This window comes from Ambystoma mexicanum, chromosome 8 (genome assembly GCF_040938575.1).
Source record: "Ambystoma mexicanum isolate Mex_15411 chromosome 8, UKY_AmexF1_1, whole genome shotgun sequence".
NCBI classification, from domain to species: domain Eukaryota; kingdom Metazoa; phylum Chordata; class Amphibia; order Caudata; family Ambystomatidae; genus Ambystoma; species Ambystoma mexicanum.
The window spans coordinates 503,362,011-503,385,588 of NC_090929.1; the positions used below are offsets into that span (position 1 = coordinate 503,362,011).

General features: G+C 43.6%; 1 protein-coding gene across 3 annotated transcripts in view; it reads right to left on the bottom strand.

Annotated features, from left to right (window-relative positions):
- Positions 1-2,138: 2,138 nt before the first annotated feature.
- Positions 2,139-23,578, bottom strand: part of CFAP74 (cilia and flagella associated protein 74) — a 2,332,202-nt gene continuing 2,310,762 nt past the window's right edge. For all 3 annotated transcript variants that reach the window (XM_069610170.1, XM_069610172.1, XM_069610171.1), the window contains one exon: positions 2,139-2,455. In XM_069610170.1, coding sequence (XP_069466271.1) covers positions 2,357-2,455 — 99 coding nt within the window. In that variant the 3' untranslated portion in view covers positions 2,139-2,356. The remainder of the gene's footprint in view (positions 2,456-23,578) is intronic.

Consider the following 23,578-nt stretch of genomic DNA (forward strand, 5'->3'; position numbering starts at 1 on the left):
GGGAGGTCAGTCCCGTCGTCACCACCGTCGTCATCCGTTCCAGTCGTGGCCGTGTCTGTTCCTGTGTCATCCCTCGGGACCGGGGAAGGCGACAAAGGCTGAGAAGGCCGTGAGGGCTGAAATGGCGCTGGATGAATTCTCCTCCTCTTGTTTGGAGGGCTTCCCGACGGACCCGGTTCAGCTGGGTCGTCCGTCGTGGGTAGGGGCAGTCTCGTCCTTATCTCCGTGTATAATGCTTGGATTGCCGTCAAAATGGCCACCGAGTTGTCCTGCGGCTCGGGCTTTGATGGGCGTGGCGGGTGCGACAGTTGCTCCTCCTCCACGGGAACCTCATCGTCACCACCCTCGCTCTCGTCGTCCCCCTCGTCAGGATTCCTCCCGTGGGACGGGGCCTCTTCCAAATCCTCGGTCAGTTCCTCCTCGGAGGTTGTGTCCGTGTCCGTAACGGCCACCGCCCCCCTCTTTTTCCACCGGGGTCTTCACGGGGGTCTTCTCGATGGACTTAAAAGAGGATTCCCTCCACGGAGGCATGGAAACTCTGGGCCCTGAGGTTGCCTCCACTGGGGTAGCCTCCACAGGCTTCGCCAGGGCCGCAGCGACTCCCTCAATCAAAGCCTTGGCCGGGATAGAGGCCTTCACCACCTTGGGAGCGCTTGAGGCCTTCACCTTAGGGGGAGGGTCACCGCCTCGCTCCTCTTCAGCCGGTTCCTTCGAGATCGACCGGGGCCTCTCCAGAAGCTTAGCCGGGTTCTCGGATTTTCTCTTCCCTCAGCCAAAGCGTTGGCTCGTGGTTGATGGCGTTGGTGAAGGTGCGCCCTGCCCGACAGCCGAGGAGTCCGACCGTTCGGCGCTCCCGGTGCCCGCGGACTCGCAGTGCTTTGCCTTCTGTTGGGCCCCCGTCACCGGGGTGCCCTCACAGGACTTAGAAGACCGCTCAGACTTCTTCTTCTCACCTGCTGGGCTCTTGCCTTCCAGCCAGTTGGAGGGACGGGTCCAACGATCCCTCATAGTCCGATCCGACATGTTCATGCAAAACGCACAGTCCTTCTCCACATGCGTTTTGTCCTCGTGGAGGCAGTATAGGCATTTCGAATGCTTGTCCTCCTTGAACACATTCTGTAGGTTGCATCCAGGGCAGATCCTGAACAGTTTGCCGGGAGTCGAGCTTCCCTTCTCCTGGGCCATGATCCTCTCGTCCGCGAGGTAGGCCTCAGAAACTTCTGGAATCCTACAAGAAGCATAACTCAATGAAAACTTCACCCTTGGGGGCGTAGAAAAATCCGAAACGGGTCCCTGTTGATCAGTAGTAGAAACGGTGGAGCTTGAGGCTCTATTAAACCGAAAAAATGAGATTAATTTCTTTGAAAAAGCGCTAAACGCAGTAAAAGCTCGAGAGCTATAGCACGAGAACTCCCAACACTTGAACGTGCGGTAAAAATCTGAGGATGGCTGCCAGGGGTGGGGCTTAGGGAGAGGGCAGTCATTGGCTGGGGGCAGTATGACCCAGAGACCAGTGATTGGTTACTACTAACAAAGACAGATCAGAAATTAAACAGATACTGATTTTTTCTTTACTGAGGATTCCCAGCCTGACGACGGGGAATATTCATGAGCATGTGAATCCATGCCAAACCCCATGCTGGAGAATGAGGCACCATTTCTTGTTTTTGTCCGATATCAATCGATGAAGCTGGCCTCTGCACCGGACACCCTAGTCAATAAAAGCCAGGATAAAGCGAGATCAACATGCAGCAAAGCGAAGGAATTTGCAATATGAGGCAATATGCTTGCTTACCTCTACTAATCATTCTAGTTGGGATATCGTCTTCAAAAGGATCGGGAGCAGTTCATCATATTGCCAATGTTTCATTTCTGATAGTGCACACAAAACGGGCATCCATTTTGTTGTTTGCCTTGTAATGAATATCTAAACAGAGATGATGGGTATCATCATGACATCATGGCAAAAGTGAAAGCAATTAAAGCGAGCAGCAGGAATAGAAGCACGATTGTCTTTACGAGATGGAATGACCTTTGGTAACTGTGTTGCCGTCTGTTCCAGGAACTCGCAGCCAGCTGAAAACCTGATTCAAGTGGGTATACAATTTTTCCAATAAATCAAACTCATACCAAACGTCTTAAGTCTGCATATTTTATTTCGATCCATAAAGGAAAAACGTTAAAGGACAGGCGATTTGTTCATTACTATTATCATGTTTATTCATTTTATTGTACTGAGGGTGGCAAAATGGATACGAAAATAAATATATTTTTAATCTGTTTTAGAAAAAATGTTTTATAAGCGGGCTCTCTTTTCTCATGCCGGTGTTGCCTTATTCAATGATTTTCCGCGTCTTCAAGCTGATACCACCATGGCTGTGATAAGGATGCGGTACGTTTCCGTGATGTCGCCTTTCAAAGTCAGTTCTGCGGTCGCCGTCAGCGGACGATTCGGCTGAAAGAGAAAAACATGTTCAAAGTGAGATCAAATGTGCCTTTGGTCTATTCGTTCAGATTAGGTGGTACATCAAAAGGCCCGCAATGGATTTATGGGGTGTTGAAGGTTAGGAGTTGAACATTTATTTTTTATAGAGAATTTGTATCAAGACATGCGAATGATATCGCATAGTACAGCCCGTAAGGTTACACATAAAACAGGCAGTGTTCTTTTCATGTATCACCTTTAATTTCTCGTTTCTCAGTGCTTGCGAAAGGTGAAGTGTTGAGTTTGCTCGAGTTCTTCCTTGCAGTCCTTGCTACTGGCACGAAGAATTACTGCCAAATATGTCTGTTTCTGGGCCAGCAACCCACATCTGTTTAGTTAGTTTGGGCCTCAAAAAAGTATTGCACAACCAAGGGCCACTTCGGCTGAAAACAGACAACTTTTCATTCTCTAATGTTGAAATGTACTGTTTGAATGTGGTTTAAAATAGCTCCAGTTACTTACTGTACTCACTCTTGTACTCCTAATTCTGGTTTCCCTTTATTCAGACGCAGGAAACGTCATCGCACCACTATGGCCTGCATAACGCTTCACCCCAGTGAAGGCATCTCAGAATGTCCTACCACTGTTTAATCACAACGCCACAATTGTTGCAGTTGCTCTGTTGGAATTATTAACGGTTATGACTGATTTTAATGAATTGGCTATTGGGTCCTGTTAGAGTCGATTTACAGATGACTCGAAACCAAGATATGAGGTTCAAAGGGTTTATTATAGACAATAGACAATAACGTTTAACTGAGGTCGCGGGGTGGGGCTTTGCAAAACAACTCATTCCTTCCTTCTGCCACCCTGGCAGAAAAAGAGTCACCGGCAGTCTTTTGAGGTTTTAGGTGGTCCCTCACTTCTTTCGTGATCCTGTATGATGTCTTTCTTGTTTTCTTTGGATTCGTCAGGATGTTGCACTTCTCCTTGGCCTTTTGACTACATAGCACCACTTGCCCTGGTGCCTTGGGTCAGGTGTCAAACTGGTTGTCAGGCCTCACCCCTTCTCCTGGCTGCCAGGAGCTCCTCATGGGTTTGATTCATCCGCCAATTCTAAAGTCTCTACAGACCCTTATGTCTTCACTAGCCCCCTCTCTCATAATGCTTGTTCTTAGGCACCTCCGGCTGGTCACTTCCCCTTCCCCTTTCTGCTGTTCTCCACCTCACTCTTTGTGATCCCACTCCTCCTTCCCTTAACAAGACTCACATTCCTCGCTTCTTCCCTCATGAGTTCTTGACTTCCCCTGCAGTTTTAACTCTCTCCCTCCACCTCCTCCTTTGTGGTTTCTTCCCATACATTTCTACATTCCTCCTTCACCTCCGCTCTGTCTGCACCAGCTACAGCACACTCCTTTCGCCCTCCTTCATCTCTGCTGTTAACTCTCTCACTGGTTCCTTCTGCACCGTCGCCTTTCTCCTTCAGAGCCACGCGTGACTCTTAAAAAATTTCCCCACGCTGCACTTCCACTCACTCTCCTCCACAACTCAGAGACTCCCACCCATTTTGATCCCCATGCGGGATTGGCTGTGTCTTTTTTAATTGTTTAACTTCCATGTGGTTTTAATGTGTGAGCGTGACTTGAGGCTGGGGCTTGGGCAAAGGAACTACCGGTTACAAATGTGCACTTAACAACAGGCTAATGGAGTGTGTTGCAGCACTGCAAGGTGGAGCAATATCCTCTGTGGCCTCTGCTACGAGGGGAGATTAACGTGAGTTACTGTCCTGTGAGGACACAGCACCAGAGAGGAAGAAGAGGAGCCGCAAAGACCATGGTCCTTTATTTTAATAAAAAGTGGAGTACTGAGTTAACACGTCTCTGTGTCGTTCCTTTCTGAAATGTAAGGGGGTTAACAACTGGCGACAAGGGGAAACAAGCCAATGCCTGCCTGCAGCCGTGACTGCTGCCGTGTCCTATTTGCTACATTGAGTAGCTTCCTACATCTTGCGTCCATTGACGCATGCAGCTGTGTTGCTCCAGCGTCCTGCATCTGACGCGTCCCCAATCCTTGCTGTGTGCTGAGTGGTCCTTCATTGTTATCCCTGTGGGGATCCAGCCTACATGCCAGGCCCTGCTCCAGCAGGAGGTACAGGGGGGCCAGGCCCCCTCAGAGCCAGCCCCTGGCCCCCCCTACAAAGGAGGTCATGTCAGTGGTGTAATACACCATTAGTATCCAAGGTAGTGGAGCATGGATGTCACTCTAAACATTCATCAGCAATCTCAGAGACATCATTCTGAGAGGCTGAACTGCAGGAGGCCCAGCCAGGATTTGTTTTCTTGCCCTAGACAATGATTTATGCCCCACAGCTATGAAAGTACAAATGACCCGGGAGATGGAGGGCCATTCACAACTCTAAGTGAGGTAGCACACATATTCAAGCAGGCTGCCTACAACTATATTCTCAAACCTAAAATCACAATTTTGGTTTCTGTAATTTAAAGTATGTTTATTTTTTGTGGGAACATAGGGGTTTTTCACATCATGCTTAATAAAATGGTTAATTATATTAAACAATATAAATGACAGTTAAAGTTGCTTGAACACAGATTTCTGCAGAAGGTGCGTCATCTGACTGGTGGCTCTTACAAATTAAATTCAAAGTATATATTCTGCTGCATTAACTACTTGAGTACAAGTTTGTTTGTTTGTTTATTCATTTGTTAAGCGCACCAGACTCGTAAGTAAAAGGGCGCAATGACAAGGAAATGCAAGGCTTACATGATTACGTATACACAGGTTACAGATAGGATATATACAATATGAACAATAGGACTGGCACGTTTGCATGATTACGGGATATATACAATATGAACAATAGGACTGAAGCAATATTGCATGATTACAGGATATACACAATATGAACAATAGGGCTGGAGCAAGGGTGCAAGCACTAGGATATAAAACTTATATGGTTACAAATGCATGGGCTGCAGTATTTACATAAAGAAAGAGTATAGCAAGATATACTGTTTCTTGATTGCAGGATAGTGTCCTCAGGGAGAGGGTGATGGGGAGCTAAGGATTGGTGGCAGTGATATGCTTTATTAAGTTTTTCCTGAAAAGTGGATATGGTTGGTCAGCTCTCAACTTCTGGGGCAGTGAGTTCCAGCTTCTGGCTGCCTTAACAGTGAAGCTGTTGCCCCCGATGGTAGTAAGTTTGTATTTGGGGATATTTAGGCAGTTAGTGTTCCCCGTTCTAGTGGGTCTGAGAGAAGTTCTTCTCTGAAGTTTGTCTATAAGGTAACTGGGGGCCGCGTTGTTCAAGGCTTTGTGTGTCAGAGAGAGTGTTTTTAGAAGTATTTTATTGGATGTGGAGAGCCATTTGTGTTGATGTCTCAAGGCAGAGATGTGGGTTTTCTTATTTATTCCAAGGGCTGCTCTTAAGGCATTATTCTGTATCGTTTGGAGCTTATTAGTGGTGGATTTGTTAGCCCCAATGTAGAGTGCATTGCAATAGTCGATTCTAGAGAGTATAAGAGCTCTAGCCAGGATCAGACAGCTATAGTCAGAGAGGAACGGTTTACCAGCTCTAAGAGGTTTGCATGTGTAAGCCGTAGACGAGGTAAGGGATTTGACCTGTTTGTCAAAGGATAGTGTGGAGTCCAAGTGAAAAGATAAGATTGGTAGTAACACACATTTAATTCTGGAGGGGAAGAGTGTAGTAAAATCAAAAAGTGATAGATGCAAGGCTTTGAATTAAACATAACCACTACCGTTTCTCTGCGCAACATTTCCATGCCATAATTCTGTAGTATGTATGTGCTATTACAGAAGGGGACAAGCCATTAGCAAATTACTTTTGGTGCTGCCACCAAAATGTGCAGTTCAATATCAATTGCTAGGCTGTGTTCCATTTGCACTGGAACACAAGTAACCACATGCATTTTTAGGCCATGTGGTCTAGCAGTTTGCGACGGGCTTCTGATATTAGTGACAGGGCCAAGTCTGATATGCAAACAATGGTATGGAAGGTTGGCCAGAGCAATGACAGTGGTTCTAATTGATTCAGAGACTTTTTAGCTGTTAGGTGCAACCAGAACACATGCTGTGAAACACAGATAGGATTGCAATAAAATGTGAGGAGAAACGCACACCCTATGGGGGTGTCTGGTCATTTACCCACCTAATGACTAGCTATGGCTATGTTAATGCCTCATCACCAAAACCCAACCTTTCTAGAACTCTTTGAGCAAGCTCTATCACAAACTAACACCAAATGTGTTGCTATATAGGGCCTGCCAGTGTTATATCTAAGAATTCTTTTGAGTGTTTAATTACTTAATTGCCTCTGTAAATGAACTCCTGGTTCTCTTAATGAGTGTCTTCAGCCAGTTGATTTTCAATATATTTGTCAATGCCTCAGTGACAGTGCACTAAAGTCCTGTCTTAAAGAAGCAATCACATTCCATCAGTTTTTGCTTGTGCATAGGTATTAGCCGACATTTGCCAGGCAATGCAATCATATGCCCATTTTTCCAGCTTTTGCCATTTAGCACCCACATGTGGTACCCTTATGGCAGTGCCTGGCAAATGCCTATCCATGCCTAATCAAAATCCCAAGCTGTTGGCTTTGTCAATGCATGTTGGCTTCCGTTTGTCTCCCAAAGTGAATGTGTATTTGCCCAGATGTGGGTGTCTTGCTTGCTATGCCTAGGGAATCAAGCTGCACCTCACTGTGCTGGTCCAACAAGGCCCTACCTGAAAATGATAAGGCTAGGTTGGCAAGTATTGACCAGTTTCAGATGTTCTCATGCATACTTACCAGTGGGGCTGCGACTTAAATAGAATGTATCTTTGTTTGGAAGCCTAGTCTATTCTGCCAGAACGTTTCGTGATTCAAACTGATAGGTACTGACTTGATAACCTCATTCTGTTTGAGTAACTTTACAGAAGTTGCATGCAAACAGAATATGTAATGCTTGGTGCTAGGTGTTTACGCAGTGCCGGAAATGAAACATGAACACCCGTAAAATAACATAAAAGAAGAGTGTTTTCTATAATGTTGCGGGCACAGTATAAAAGGTGCACATGTTTTATTACTAAAAAGCAGTATTTCAATATTTTCTAAAGAGTGCCATCAGAGGTGAATTTAACATCTGGACAAGGTTAAAATGCCAATGCCCCCCACCCCTTGTTCTACCCTCTACCCTTAAATGCAAATAGCATGGCTGAAAAGGCCCTACCATTGAGAATGTTTCTTTTTAACGTGCCTCAGAGGCAGATTATTTACAACAGAAAGTGCTATGATATGCTGATGATACTGTGCCTTTTCCCTTTATCAGATGACCACTCCAAAGACACTGAGGTCATTAATGCCACATACGGCTAAAATCCAGCTGATGCTGTATAATGGCCTAGCCCAGAATAACTCAAAAACTGAGAATATTATCCTGGGCACCCGCCCCAAGTGGCGCCAGCTTGATCAGTCCTATTGATTCTTTCAAATTGTAGACAGTCTGCTCCCCGCTTTGAAAAAAGTAAAAACCTTGGGGATCACTATTGACCAGTAGTTCTCAATGAGGTCATATATCAGTGGCCTAGTGTCTAACTCAACATACTACATTACACTTTTTGCACAAACCAGACCATTCCTTGAGGCCTCCAGTTGTGCCACCCTATCCAGGGCGACCATTGGGAGCTGCCCGGACTTCTGTGCCAGCAGTCTACTTGGGGTAGGCAAAGGAGAATTCAATTGTCTGCAAGTTGTGCAGAACAAGGCAGTGAGGTTCGTTATTGGTATGCGTGAGACAGATCATATTTCAACAGCACGCAGAGCATTACATTGGTTCCCCATTAGAAAGAGAATCAAGTTTCATACCCTTTGCACATGCTTGCATGTATGGACTAAGCCCTTCTTATATGGCAGCACATTTGAAGTGGCTATCTAACTGGCGTAATCTAAGATCCAATAACACTGGGTTGCTTTTCACCCCAAAGGCCAAGCTGGTACAGGTGCAAAATGGATGCTTCCCAGCCGCAATCCCTCACTTGTGGAATACTCTTCTGCCTGATTTGAGGCTGTGTGCCAGCCTTCCCAGGTTCAAACGTGTCCTGAACACCTTTCTTTTCAAGTAAATTGATCCTTGTCCTCCACTAGTTTCCCTCAGGTTTCTCATGAAGCCTCTCTGAGCTCTATGTTTTTATTGTATGTAATGTCAGCGCTCTTATGCCTTCGGGGCCACTGTCCTAGCGCTTTAGAAATAAATTAAAGATGAAAAAAGGTAAAAAGGCAGGGACCATTGCTGTGGCACATTAAACAAAAAAAATTATATAGGGTTTTAAGAAGCTGTTTGGGTGATTAGTAATTAAGGGGATACAGAACAAGCTGTGTGAAACAATAACCTTGTCATGCATTTCATTTCACTTTGTGGCTGTATCAGACTTTTTGAAAGTTCTCATTAATTGCTATGCTGGACCTTATAGGCTTCCATTCAGGATGGGAAAAATAAAGCTACAGTCATAGGGGATTATTTTCCAGGTCAAGCGGAGTGGAAGAAGTGGCACTAAATGCATTTAGCTCCAATTTTTATAAACTGTAGGATTTTGTATGATTTGACAGTCGAAGTTGGAGAGCAGATCAAACTTAACAAGGTCCCCCTGCCAAATCTGATTGATATTCCACCAGCATATATTTTTGTGTTGGCAGAAAACCAATGGATTCCTATGGGATCTGCCTGACTTTTACACCAGGCAAAAGTGGACAGAGTCAAAAGGAATCCATTGTGGATGGCTCCCACAATTGTTAATTGTGGAAGTGATTTACACTTTTCCAGACAAGTAGTGGTAAAGTAAAGAGCAAAGGCGATTTTCGCCTGTGTTTTACTCTTTACTTTTCCAGTACTGGGTGGAAACAATTAAAATTAAAGAATGGCCCTTTTTGCAAAAAAGTGTAAACAGGAGAATCCTGCTCTATGCAGTTTATAATTCAAAACAAAATGCCCCCCTTAATCTTTTCATCAACATGTTTCTACAATGATGAATATATTGTCAGGTTGTTTTATCATGTGACTTGTGCATTTTTAAAGTAATCTGTATATCATTGAGCATTATTTTAGGTATTCAAAGCTAAAATTCAACATATATTTGTACCAACTTGAGCTCAGAAGATGTGTAGTATCTACATTTCAGGCTAGTCTGAAATTATGGCTTTACCACTTAACCAAAGTGTGTGATCCTGAGCATTTTATTTTTCACTATGCCTTGCTTGTTAAAATGAGGTGCCCCTAGAAGTGATTCAGTTCGCATTATAAGCTATTCCAAAAAGTCTCACTCATGGTTTAATGGATGGGCAGAACAGGCATTAGGAGACACACACACACACACACTCACACACATGGTATGTTCTGTTCTTGAAAATAAAAATTAGTTTGAAAAAAATGTAATTTTGTAGGAAATAAAATCTCCTATTCCTTGCTCCAGTATTCTGGGGTTTAGGGGGTATATCTTTAACATCAAGATGGAGAGATGAAAAAGCATCTCCTCCGGGGTCTGCTGGGAGTAGCCACAGTGGTCAGGAAGGTTTTGTTGGGCAGACACCATCTGAGATGGTACAAAGACTGGGGGCCTCACTGCTCAGCCTCTCAGAGGAAGATGAGGAGGCATCACCCTCAATTCTCCCAAGCCAGGCCAGGAAAGGTGTGCTGGGTGCTATTGTGAATAGGTGGAAGGGTAGGTAAATGGGAACGGTGGTTAGGCAGCTGCAGGAAGGTGTCTGGACGGTGAAAGGTGAAGGAGGATCAGATATAACAGAAAGGGGAGAGCAGATGGGAAGGGAAGATAGGTAGATTAAAGTTGCAACACTATTTGCCTTGCTTCTCTTTTGCTATCTACTGTTTTTTATAGAGCAGTGCAAATGGGAAATCTGGATTCACGCCAGCACTTTGATTAGGGTACTCCTAGACCTACACCCAATGAAATGTGGGCCCCTCTGGTCAGAACCCGGGCCCACCCAGATGAAAATTCCTGGAGCCGGGCCTGCTACATGCGTCTGTGACACGTCCCTCGCTCCACCTATGGTGCTGCCGAGCAGTCCTTTCCTGTTAGCAGGAGTCCCCGTGGGATCCCAACACTGGCCCCATCTACACAGAGCTGTGTGTAAGACCATGCGTGTATGCCTGTGGCACACGTTGGATGCCGGCATCATTTCTTTAAATTCCCGAAGACCATGAGAAAAGTGCTGTATAGTGCAGCAATCACCCTCCAGTGGATGCCTCTGGTACTACAGGGAGAGAGTGTTTCATTGGACCTGGGGCAATTTGAATTGCCAGCAAGTTGGATACTGCTGCTCTGAGGAACTGTGCATAGGGACTTTGTGAGTGACTCGACCTGATTGCTACCCTGGGGGAACACTGCCTGGCCCAAAGCAGATGCCCACACCCTGGGAATTTCATATCTGCTACCAGAGCTGCACAGACAGGGGTGGCTGGCACCAGACACTGTTTCGAGGAATCCATACCTGTTTATCTTGCAACATCCACATGACAAGGAGCCACGTTGGACCGAATGGGTCGAAGAAATCGACAATTTCATCAGGGCTGCTGGGGAAGAGAAGTCAACAGTCCTAAAGGACATTTTCATGAACCTTGCTGGGAAGGAGGTTAAAGGTATTCTCAAGACTATCCCAACGGGGGAGAGGACCACCTATGATGATCTTGTGGCAGCACTGAACAAGAAGCTGGTTTGTTTGTTTGTTTTTTTGTTTATTTATGGGGCGCCAGAAAACCCTTGGGTAGCTGGGCGCACAGAATAACAAGAATGCTTAGAACTTGGTTACAGGTTGCATATCACAGGTTGTTGGTAACATAAATTGTATACAGTAATTACATTATGTACATTCTATTCATGTAAGGGTGGAAAGGTAACACATTATATACAGTAAATACATTATGTACATTTTACATGTAAGAGTGGAGGGGTACGTGTGTCATCAGATCACAATGCTCAGGGTCACCGGTTTCAGAGGTCGTTGCGTCGAAGCAAGGTGCGGGTATGGTGCCTGAAGCTGTTGTAAGGCTGGTCCCTTCTTAGTTCAACTTGTAGGGCGGTCCAGTACTGGGCTGCTTGCACAGGGAAGCTATTACCTCCTGTTTTTTTTAGTCGCAATCTAGGGGTTTGGAGGCAGAAAGAGTTGGCTGTTCTGGTTGGTCGTGCAGTGGTTTTTCTTATTATTCTATCCCTAAGGTATGGGGGGGCTGCATTGTTCAGACATTTGAATGTTAGTGTGACAATTATGAAGGTGATCCTATCGCTAATTTTTAGCCAGTTGTATTTTCTCCGCACATTTGAGATATGCTCTCTAGCTGGGAGGTTCAGGGCCGTTCTGAGCGTGTTGTTTTGTAGGGTTTGAAGTTTATTGATGATGTATTTATTTGTGCCTGCATAAAGTGCATTGCAGTAATCCAGTTTTGAAAGGATTAGTGCATTGGCTAGGATAATGCAGCTAGCTGGTGAGAGGAAGGGTCTGCATGCTTTAATAAGTTTACCGGTATAGGCTGTGGATGAGGCCAGGGAGTTCACTTGTTTCCTTAGGGACAAAGTGGAGTCCAAATAGAAACCGAGGGTTTTCACCTCTTTGGCGACGGGGATTATATTGCCATCGATATTGAAGGAGCTGTAGTTGGAATCAAGTTTTTTTAGGTTGTTGGTTGAGCCTAGAATGAGGATCTCTGTTTTTTCGTCATTCTGGCAGAGGCCATGGGTTGCCATCCATGCCTGAATGAGGGTGTACATTTTGTTTACTAAAGCTGTATCCGTAGTGAAATTGCCGAAAGGGGGATGAGGATCTGGGTGTCGTCTGCATAATTTGTGTAGGTGACACCCAGTCTGTTCAATTTGTCGAATAGAGGTTTAGTAAAGATATTATACATTGTTGGCGAGACACAACAGCCCTGTGGGACTCCACATGTTGTCTGGATAGGGTCTGCAGAGTCTAAGGTGGAGAAGACTTGCATGCTTCTGTTGTCGAGAAAGGATTGGATCCAGGCTATGGCTTCACTTGAGAAGTAGGCGGCTGACGCTAGGTGTTTGCAGAGTACTGCGTGGTCCACTAGGTCAAAAGCCGCCGACAGATCAAGGAGGAGTAGCATAGCTGTGTTTCCTTTATCGTTGAGCTCGTCAATTTGGGCTTTGAGATCTATAAGGGCGGTCTCAGTGCCGTGTTGCGTTCTGAAGCCCGATTGACGAGTGCCAAGGAGTTGGTTGGTCTCCAGGTATTTTTGGATTTGGAGATAGGCCACTCTGTCAATTATCTTCAGGAGGAAAGGGACAGTAGTGATGTGTCTATAGTTGGTGGGGATGGAGAGGTCTATGGTTTGTTTTTTAAGCAGGGGGAGAACCCAGGACTCTTTTCAGCTACTTGGGACAGTGCTAGATGAGAAGGAGGCATTGATGAGTTTAGTGATGAAGGGGGCAAGGTCTCTGGCGGCATCCTTGATTATCTGGGCCGGGCAGTAATCGCCTTTGCAATTGGATGGTTTTAGTGAGGCAATGATTTTTTCAGTTTCATGAGTGGAAACTTTAGTGAATTTGAAGGATGTTAGGCTAGGTTTGAGCGTGGGCGTGCTGGGAATTTCCTAAGAGTGAGCGAGGCTTTTTTATAGCAATTTTTGATTGTAGTGTTTTTACTTTATTTGCGAGGGCATTTTGAATATTGGTACACCATTGCTTGTCTTTGGGTACGTTTGAGGATATAGTACTATATAATGTGTCATATAGATAAGTGGGTTGAGGTGGTGATATGGGGGATTCGAGTTCTGCTAGAGTTGAGGATATAGTACTATATAATGAGTAACTAGGTAACTACGATTCGTAGAGGGTGGAGAGTCTAGCGTGAAGCCTAGAGTTTCTGTGGAGAGTAGGGCAGGGTGATGTTTAAATTGGTCCATAGTTACCAGTATAAAGTGTAATAACAGCAGCGGGGCGTATGTTAATAGGGTTGTGCTAAAATGCATTCTGCTAGAGTTGAGGATATAGTACTATATAATGTGTCATATAGATAAGTGGGATGAGAGCACAGGATCCTAAGGCTGGCACAGTAGGCGGTCACTCGATTAGGGCACAGTGGACTAGGATAAGGCTAAAACAACTATTCAGAGGTTCTAACTTCGCTACTGGGCTAGTTAATAGGCTAGGCAATAGTCAGAGTCAAGTGCTGTAGTCACAGATTGTAGTGGGCAATACAATGTGCTAACACGCATATGTTCACAGTGGTAAGTAAGCCTGGTAAGGAGCATGGTAAAATGTGGCCCACGAACAGGAAAAGGCACGGTCAAGAGGGCAATGTGGACTATAAGAGACCATAGGTAAACTCAAAATGGCAGATGTGGCCTAGGACAGAGCAACATAGGCATATCATATAGTTCAGCTGTGTTAGTGCAGAAAAGCAGTTCTAGCAGAAGGGCTAAATGCGGTTTGCCAAAATACAGTTTCATCACGTGTATACAAGGTAGGCATAATATGCAATTAGGTTACAGTGAATATTATGATGAGAAACCTTACTCGGATAGGCTAGGTGGGAGGCAGTGCTAGGCTAGATGCCGATTATAATAGAGAGGCATTGCGCTTTGCTCGAGCTACAATCATGGTGGGCAATATTGTGGCTCGCAGACAATAAATTACACCTTTACAGTTCTTTCTAATGAACGGATATGAGGACAAGCATAAGGTGCAGAGCAAACCTAAACTCTACTGGAGCATAGATACTACTAATATACTAATAGATAGCACAGGTAGATACAGGAGCATAGGTAAAACAAGGCAGTGTAGCGCAAGTAATCAATAATAGAATTGCTAGACTTACGGAGACATGTTTGTATCAAAGAGTCAGTGGCAGTTAGTCTTGGCGAGAGCTCAATACACAGTGCTGATGGTCACAGCGGCAGTGGACCAGAAAAAGGGCAGAGGTTCTGGGCGAACGGCAAGGAAGGCTGGGACAGGCTAGGACAGGTATTGGCCTTGTTTCCCTGGGCCTTGGTAGGAGTGGGCCGGCTTTGCCTACCGGCTCACGATAGGTGGCTTAGATCAGATTAATAGCCAATCGGTGCTCAGCATACTCTGCTGGGCTCAGTTAAGCACTGGAGGTCGATGAGAGATTGCGGGCGGCCATCTTTGAAGGTGCAAAACTCCTTGTGGTGGGTAATGGTGGCAATGGGTCTCAGGCAGCTGTTGGCATCTAGATCACAGCATAGAGGCTGCAAATATTTTCTTGCAGCAGGGCATCTCAATAGGCAGAATTAGCAGCGGGACATGCGATTTTCGCTTGAGTTCTGAGACGCTTACCAGAAATTCGTAGGCAATTCAGGATGACTGCAGCAAGGGGGACCACTGCTCCTGCAGGGTCGGGAAAAGCTCCTGCTCCACGGAAGAGGGACGGTGGATACAACCCAATAGAGACTATGAGAGATAAGTATTTAATCAATGTCATTAATCTCCACATGAGAGCATGGAAGAATTTGTCACTCTACTGCGGCAGAAGTTGGTCCACTGCCAGTTCTCCGACTTCTCTGATGACGAGGCGGTTTGCATCGTGTCATAGAGGGCTGTGTGTCATCCACACTATGGTGGAAACAACTGCTGAAGAAGCTGCTTACGATTGATGAGGTCATAGAGATGGCGAGAGTCCATGAAACAGTTGAGATCCAGGCAACTGCCATGGAGCCGCCCAAGAAGAACTGTGACAAGGAGGAGACCGTTGCTGCATTCTCGGTGACCAAGGAGATGGAAAGTGGTTCTGGTCACAACTTGACCATGACACAAGGTCCGCAGAGAGACGGGTACATGCAGGTGCGGATGAGCCCCCGTCCACAGAGACTATGCTATTGCTGTGGCCAGGCATTTCCTCATGCTGGCATGTGCCCAGCCATCAGCCGAAGATGCTCATAATGTGGCAGGGAAGGTTACTTCCACATGGTCTGGCGAGAAGGGAGACCCTTCCTGGCTGGACGGCAACCACAGACGACACCCATGAGCTGGCACTCACCCACCAGGCCTACCCCACAAAAGCAGTGAAGGCCACAACCAATCTAACCACCGCTGCACAGAAGTACGATAAGGGCCATGGACCAGAGTCAGGACTATGGTGAGCCCCGAGCAAGGAGTAGCCACCACAGGCAGGGTACGGCCCAGACCAGTACAAATATCCCAGAGACACATAGTATGAATATGAGGAGTACTCACAAGAGCCATATTTTGAAAACATAGACGAGTTTGTCAATTTAATGCACAGAGAGCAAAAAGGAGCTGATGCCCCAAAGGTGATGGTCAAGATGGGCGAAGCGACACACTGCTTCCTGATTGACACAGACGTCACCATCAACATAATGGGAGAGCAGGTATTTCTGCAGATGGGAGACAGGAGAGATTTAACCCAGTCTAAAGTACGCATTTTCCAGTGGGGAGCCAGCACGCTGCTACCATCATGGGGACAGTTTCAGAGGACATTATTGCACAATGGGAAGACAGACAACACCACCATTTAAGTACTTAGGAGCCCTAGAAGCACTTGTGTATAGGCGCGTTACAAATGCCATATCATATCATATCAGCGGGAAGTGTTTACACAGCTATCACACAGCAAAGGCACTGGGTTAATAGATATTCACTACCCGGACATTGGAGTGGTTTGGTGTAGCACATGACCAGAGCCATGATGAGGAAAGAAGTGATTAAACAGGCATTTACAGAGCTATTTCAAGGACTGGGGAAGCTCAAGGACACTATAGTATGGTTACACATTGACGGAAAAACATCAGGCCCGTCCCGCAGGACCCCAGGAGAATAGGGTTTCACCTGCAGGAGGCTGTGTGTGGGGTAGCCACAACAGTTGATGGACAATGATATAATTGAGAGGGCGACAGGTTCCACACCATGATTTTCTCCCCTAGCCGTAGTGGCAAAGGAAGAAATAAGATAAGACTGTGTATTGATATGAGGGTGGCCAACATCGCGATAGAGTGGGAAAGGGCCCAAGATCAAGGATATGATTGTATCAACTGACTCGAGCTACTAAATTCACTAAATTGGACCTCAACCAGGGGTATCACCAGCTGGAGTTGCATCCCGAGTGGAGAGTGATCACGACTTTCTCCACCAACGAAGGTCTGTTTCGTTACAAGCACCTCTTTGGGATATCTTCAGCCGCAGAAATCTTCCAGGAGGTCATCAGGCAGTTACTAATTCCTGTGATGTCGGCTGTAAACTACTCTGATGATATTCTGGTGTATGGAAAGTCCCAAGAAGAGCATGATCAAGCCCACATGGCGGTGTGCGATATCCTGAGTAGAGGAGGGCTTACACTGAACTATGAGAAATTTCAGTATCAACAAGGACAAACTGTGATTTTATGTACACATATTCTCAAACCAGGGGATGAAACCAGACACAGAGAAAGTGCGCACAATCAGCGAACTTCCAGCACCATCTCAAGTGGCTGACGTCAGGTCATTCTTAGGAATGGCAGGCTAGTGTGCAAGGTACCATCCATGATATGCTATTACAACTGAACCCCGTGTAGGTTGTTGCAGAAGGAAGAGCCGTTCCGCTGGTCGCAGAAATGCCAGAGGGCGTTTGACATCATCAAACTGAAGTTAGCAAGTACTACACATTTGGCCTACTTCAACCTGGTGTGGCACACAGAGATTGTGGTTGATGCCAGACCTGTGGGACTGGGGGCTATCCTGGCACAACGTGAACAACCTGAGGCACCCACCAGTTTTGTTGTGGCCTACGGCAGCCAAGCACTGTCCCAGACAGAGAGCGAGTACTTGCAGGCGGAGAAAGAAAACCGGGCGGGTGTCTGGGCATAAGAGTACTTTCATCACTTTGTGATTGGGAAAACCTTCACCCATGTAACTGACCACCAAGACCTCCTGTCATTGTTTGGCAACCTGAGGACAAAAATGCTGCCCAGAATAGAGAGGTGGGACATTGGCCGTAAAGAATACGATTATACCATCATCCACCGGCCAGGGGGGACAACCACCCAGCCAATTACATCTTACAACACCCAAGTTCTTGTCAGGTTCCATAGTAAATAGGTGGTAATTAAAGAATTATTATCCTTATGTTCTTTGTTTATTTCATTGTTAGGTTTAAAAACTAAATATAGTCCTTTCACTGTTAAAATCGTTGGGCCTTAACTTCCATATTCAGAGTACTGCAGATACCCCAAGCCAAGATGGATGGCAGAGGCAGGAGTTCTGATTGGGTGGCAGGTTGACAATGGTGTGACTCCCAACATTCTAAACTGCCTTTCATTAGTTTAGTTTCCTGAGCTGGTCATGTTTCTGTTTATCTCCTATGTTTTGGGCCTTGGAAACCATTAAGAAAATATCTTCAACACTAAAAGAAAAAGAAACAACTCATTCAAGTTACATCTACTCTAAAGAAATTAATTTTCCCTGTGGAAGAAAATGCTGAGAGGTCTTCTAAAGCAAAAAATAAGCTAAGTACTTTTTATGTAATTAATCTAAATGAACTGCCAAAGTTAGCCTTATCTTCTGTTATTTTCTCCTCTGAAGTGCAAGGATTAAAAGACGTCGTGTTGTGAAGCCAGTGTTTTTACATGGCAACTCATTCATCAGAGATTAAGTCATGAAAACATGATATTTAAAGGCTATTAAAGTTAATGACTGCACAGGCAACCTTGTTTTTTAAAACCAGCACCAAGAAGGATATTTAGTTTTGAGCCAAGGTATTTTTAACAAAGAGGAAAATATATAAGACTTGTTTACCATATTATATGAGGAATCTTCCAAATGCATCTCATTACATGCAAAGACGTTTTTGAGGAATAACTTTACTTTAAAACTGCACTCAACAATAAATGGTATTTCCTTTGGTTGTTGAACTATTTCTATAAAGAGAGGTAAATGAAATGGAATGAACTGATTAAGGAAATAGTATCATTTTAAGGAAAACAAAAGATTATTTCTGTGTTTTCAACTATTTTTTCAAGTGTACTTCATTCAAAAGACTCATCTTCTTGAGACATTCTGGAGTTTGTGTTCACAGTTTTATTGACATTGTTTGGAAACACATTTTCTTTTCTTCAAGTTCATTTATTTCCACAAGGAACCTCCATCAGTTTAGTCACTTGTAATGACATTCAGTTCATTGGTTTTCAGCAGCACAGTTAAGAAACATGACCACCAAAGTTTGCTTTTAGGGTAAAAGAGTTGGAGGTATTTCAAAACTAAAAAAAATATATAGAAATAATTATCATCCTCTGGGCTTTTTGCAGAGGGTATTCAGGTAGGATTGTTGATATTCATAAAATAATAGTTGTTTAGTTTTGTAATATTATTTAATGCTTAACAATTTTCATTCATGCAGAGACCGGATGAAGATAGAAGATCCAGTGTCTGATTTGTTATTTTATCCACTTTTCCCCCTTCCCCCCAGGGGTGTCTAGTACTCAGCTGTTCAGTTTAGTTGTGAGCTACACATCTTAGTGGGATCGTGGGACTCAGCAGCTCCTGCGTTGGATGTGGATATTACCAGCCTGACAGAATGAAAGGCCCAAGTAGTTAACTTCGCCTGAGCTGCTGAGACCACTTCCCAGAATAATTATGGAAGCCTTGGGGGATATGATTAAGGAGTTGAGGGAAGAATTAAGGGTTTCTATAAATGAGAATGTCCTTTTAAATAAAAAGATTGAGGAGTTAAATATTAAGGTAACACATATTCAGGAAATGTCAGAAGAAAGGTTGGTAGGTAGGAGAGAAGAACAGATTTTGGAACCTCCAGTTCTGGAAAGGGAAGGTTCTAGACAGAGAGGAGATTCTGGGTTAGGAGCAATTGGAGGTTTAAAGTCTTTAATTTTACCGGTGCCTCTGGCACCACCTGAACGTTTTTCTGGTGAGGCTAAAAGATTTCAAACATTTTTCACTCAATGTGAATTACATTTTTTAAGTAGGCCGGATGTGTTTTCTTCTGATATGTCAAAGATAACATTTATGATATCTTATCTTTCAGGGGAGGCTGCTAGTTGGGCAGGAGTGTTGGTTAAACAAAAAGATTTAGCTTTGTATGATTTTAAATTATTTAAGGAGGAGTTCAGTAAATTATTTGATAAACGTCAGGAATCCTTACAAGTTGATGGTGAACTGCTTGAGTTAAAACAGGGGAATCGAGAGTTAGTAAGTTATATTACCCAATTTAAGACTCTAGTTGTTGAAAGTAACTGGCGAGAAGAGAAGAGAGCATCCCTTTTTTACAGAGGTTTAAGGGATGAATTGAAAGACGCCTTGTCTGGGGTGGTAAATAGACCAACTTCTTGTGACGCCTTGATGGATTTAGTTGTACAGTTAGATTTTCGCCTCTATGAAAGAAGATTGGAGCGCAGGAGGGGAGACAATAAACAAGAGAATAAATCTAATCCTAGATTTGATAGACCTAGGCTGGAGTTTGTAAATAGAGATTATAGGTCAAAAAATTCAGAAAGTTCAGGAAGAATTAGAGGACCTCTTTCTAAGGAGGAAAGAGATAGGCGAAGAAATAATAATCTCTGTCTTTATTGCGGAAGGAGTGGACATTTTCTTGGGAACTGCCCTTACACTCCAAAGAAAGTACAAAATCCTGACGGCAAGAATCATCAAGTAGCCAATACTCTTCAGGCGGCAGTTCCTCACATAACAATTAATGTATCCTTGATTTTTGAAAAGAAATTGGTGGGTAGTGGTCCTGTGATTATTGATTCAGGAGCAACTGGGAATTTTATGGATTGGGGAGTAGCAAAGAGTTTAGGTATTCCCTTAGTGAAGAAGGTTTTATCTGAGCAGGTTAGTTCAGTGGATGGATCAGAATTAACTTCAGGACCAATCACACATGAAACTTCTCCCTTACTAATGATTATGGCAGGGAACCATGAAGAGGAGTTGATTTTTGAGATTATCGATGCTCCACAATTGAAGATTATTTTAGGCATGCCCTGGCTTACACATCATAATCCTTTGATTGATTGGGGCAGAAGGGTGATTGAATTAAATTCCAATTTTTGTAAGGAACATTGTTTTGAAGGTAAATCCCTTGAAGATACTCAGATTGATGATGTTAAGGGTGCAAGGTTCTTAGGAGAGGTTGGAGCTCTTTTTCACTCTCATACTATTGGAGCTGTTATGGGAGGGTTACCTGATTGCTACAAAGAATTCAGTGATGTCTTTGATGAGGTAGTGGCAGGTGGTCTTCCTCCTCATAGACCATTTGATTGTAAGATAGAACTTGAACCAGGAGCCACTTTATCTTGTAGCAGGGTTTATGCACTTACTGAAAAGGAAAACGATTACCTTAAGGAGTATTTAACTGAAAATTTAGCAAAGGGTTTCATTAGACATTCCGAGTCCCCGGTGGCATCTCCTTTATTTTTTGTGCCTAAAAAAGAGGGAACATTGAGGACTTGTATTGATTATAGAGCTCTAAATAAAGTAACCATCAAAAACAGATATCCACTTCCTTTAATTTCAGTTATGTTAGATCAGATACAAGGAGCTGAAATATTTTCTAAATTGGATTTGAGAGGTGCTTATCATCTTGTTAGAGTAAAAGAGGGAGATGAATGGAAGACAGCTTTCAAGACTAAGTATGGATTATTTGAATATTTAGCGATGCCTTTCGGATTATGTAATGCCCCAGCTTCATTTCAGTTTTTTATTAATGAAGTTCTACGTGAGTTTCTGGACATTTTTGTTGTAGTCTACATCGATGATATTTTGATTTATTCACAAGATTTGAAACAACATCAAAGTCATGTAAAATTGGTCCTACAAAAATTGAGAGAAAACCATTTATTTGCAAAATTGGAAAAAAGCCAATTTCATACTTCTTCAGTTGAATTCCTTGGTTTTGTGATTACTCCTGGTGGGTTGGAGATGGATTTAAAGAAGATTAAGGCTGTCAAAGACTGGCCATCTCCGACTAAAGTTAAGGAGGTGCAGAGTTCTTTGGGCTTTGCCAATTTTTATAGGAGATTTATCGAAGGATTCTCTCAAATCATTACTCCTATTACTAAACTTCTTAAGAAAGGAGTAAAATTCATTTGGAGTGAAGAAGCTGAAGAGGCTTTTCAGGTTTTGAAAGATCGTTTCATTACAGGACCTGTGCTTTTACATCCTGATCCTTGTAAGCCTTTTTTTGTTGAGGCAGACGCCTCCAATCTGGCTATGGGAGCGGTTTTATCTCAAAGGAATGAAAACAGTGGACAACTGCATCCAGTTGCTTATTTTTCCAAAAAATTTCTTCAGCTGAAATCAATTATACCATCATGGATCGTGAGCTTTTAGCGATCAAGGCAGCCTTTGAGGAATGGCGCCATTATTTAAATGGAGCTAGACACACTGTGACAGTTTTGACAGATCACCGAAATCTTTTATTTTTAAAATCAGCTAAAACTTTAACACCCAGACAATTAAGATGGTCATTATTCTTTTCAGATTATGATTTTGTAATTACTTTTAAACCTGGAAGTCAAAATGGAAAGGCAGATGCTTTGTCTCGTCAGTTTCCTGGTAGTGAACAATTGAAGGAGATTGATCAACAACCTGTGATTTCCTCTGAACATTTTATTGTGGCAGGAGTTTTTGATGAAGGAAGTTTTTCTAAAGAAATTCAAGACTGTATGACTTCTGAACAAATGGATGAATGGGTGAGACAGGACCCAGTGAGAAAAATTAAAAATGGTTTACCATATTTCGACACTAGATTATATCTTCCTTCAGAGAAGCTCTGTGAAAAGATTTTGATTGATTGTCATGAATCAAAACTCTCAGGTCATCCAGGGTTTAGAAAAACTTTAGAGTTGGTCAGGAGGGAATTTTGGTGGGATACAATGAGAAGTGACATTTTAAACTTTGTTAAGACTTGTGAGACTTGTATTAGAGCCAAGTCACATGTGGGTAAACCAATGGGTTTATTAGAACCTCTTCCAATTCCGCCGCATCCGTGGCATACTATTTCTATGGATTTTATAGTTGATCTCCCTAAGGATCAGGGTTGTTCTACAATTTTGGTTGTTGTTGATTTACTTACTAAAGAAAGTCATTTTATTCCAATTAAAGGGGAAGTTACTGCAGAAAGTTTGGCACAGCATTTTTCTCAAGGCATTGTTCGGCTGCATGGTTTACCTAGTCAGGTTATTTCCGATAGAGGTTCTCAGTTTATTTCAAAGTTTTGGAGGGCCATTTGTAGAGGTCTTGGTGTGGAAGTTAAATTAACATCTGGATATCATCCCGAGACTAATGGTCAAGTGGAACGTGTTAATCAAGAGTTGGAAAAGTACTTAAGATGTTACTTGCAAGCAGGAGACAGTTGGGTAGATCTAATTTGGATAGCAGAATTTGCATATAATAATTCTATGAAGGATTCTACTTCTATGTCACCTTTTTTCTGTAGTCGTGTTTTCCATCCTCGTTTCCTTAGAGAACAGATAGAGAAAGACATTGGTAGTCCAGCAGTTGAGATTAGATTACAGACTATGAAGGAAAATTTGGAACAAGCAGTCAAGGCACTTCAATTGAGTAAGGCTAGTTATAAGAGATTTGCTGATGTTAAACGCAAGCCTGGGCCAGAATTTTGTGTTGGGAATAAAGTCTGGTTGTCTACCAAGAATTTGAAAATCAAGGGTCGAACTAAATTTAGTCCAAGATTTATAGTTCCTTTTGAGATTGAGACTGTGATAAATCCAGTTGCAGTTAGATTGAAACTTCCCGAAAATTTAAAAGTACATCCAACATTTCACATTAGTCAGTTAAAACCATTTGTTGGTGGAACTAGATTAGGAGTTCCTCCTAGTTCAGTTTTAGTGGAGAATCAATCTGAAGAATTTGAGGTCAGAGCAATTTTGGACTCTAGAAGAAGTCGTGGAAAACATCTGTATTTAATAGACTGGAAAGGTTTTGGGCCTGAGGAACGCTCTTGGGAATTTGCTAGTGATGTCCATGCTCCAATTTTTGTCGCCAAATTTCATAGGAAGTATCCTTTCAAGCCTGGTCCGGGAGGGAGGGCTTGGAGAGGGGGTACTGTCAGGTTCCATAGTAAATAGGTGGTAATTAAAGAATTATTATCCTTATGTTCTTTGTTTATTTCATTGTTAGGTTTAAA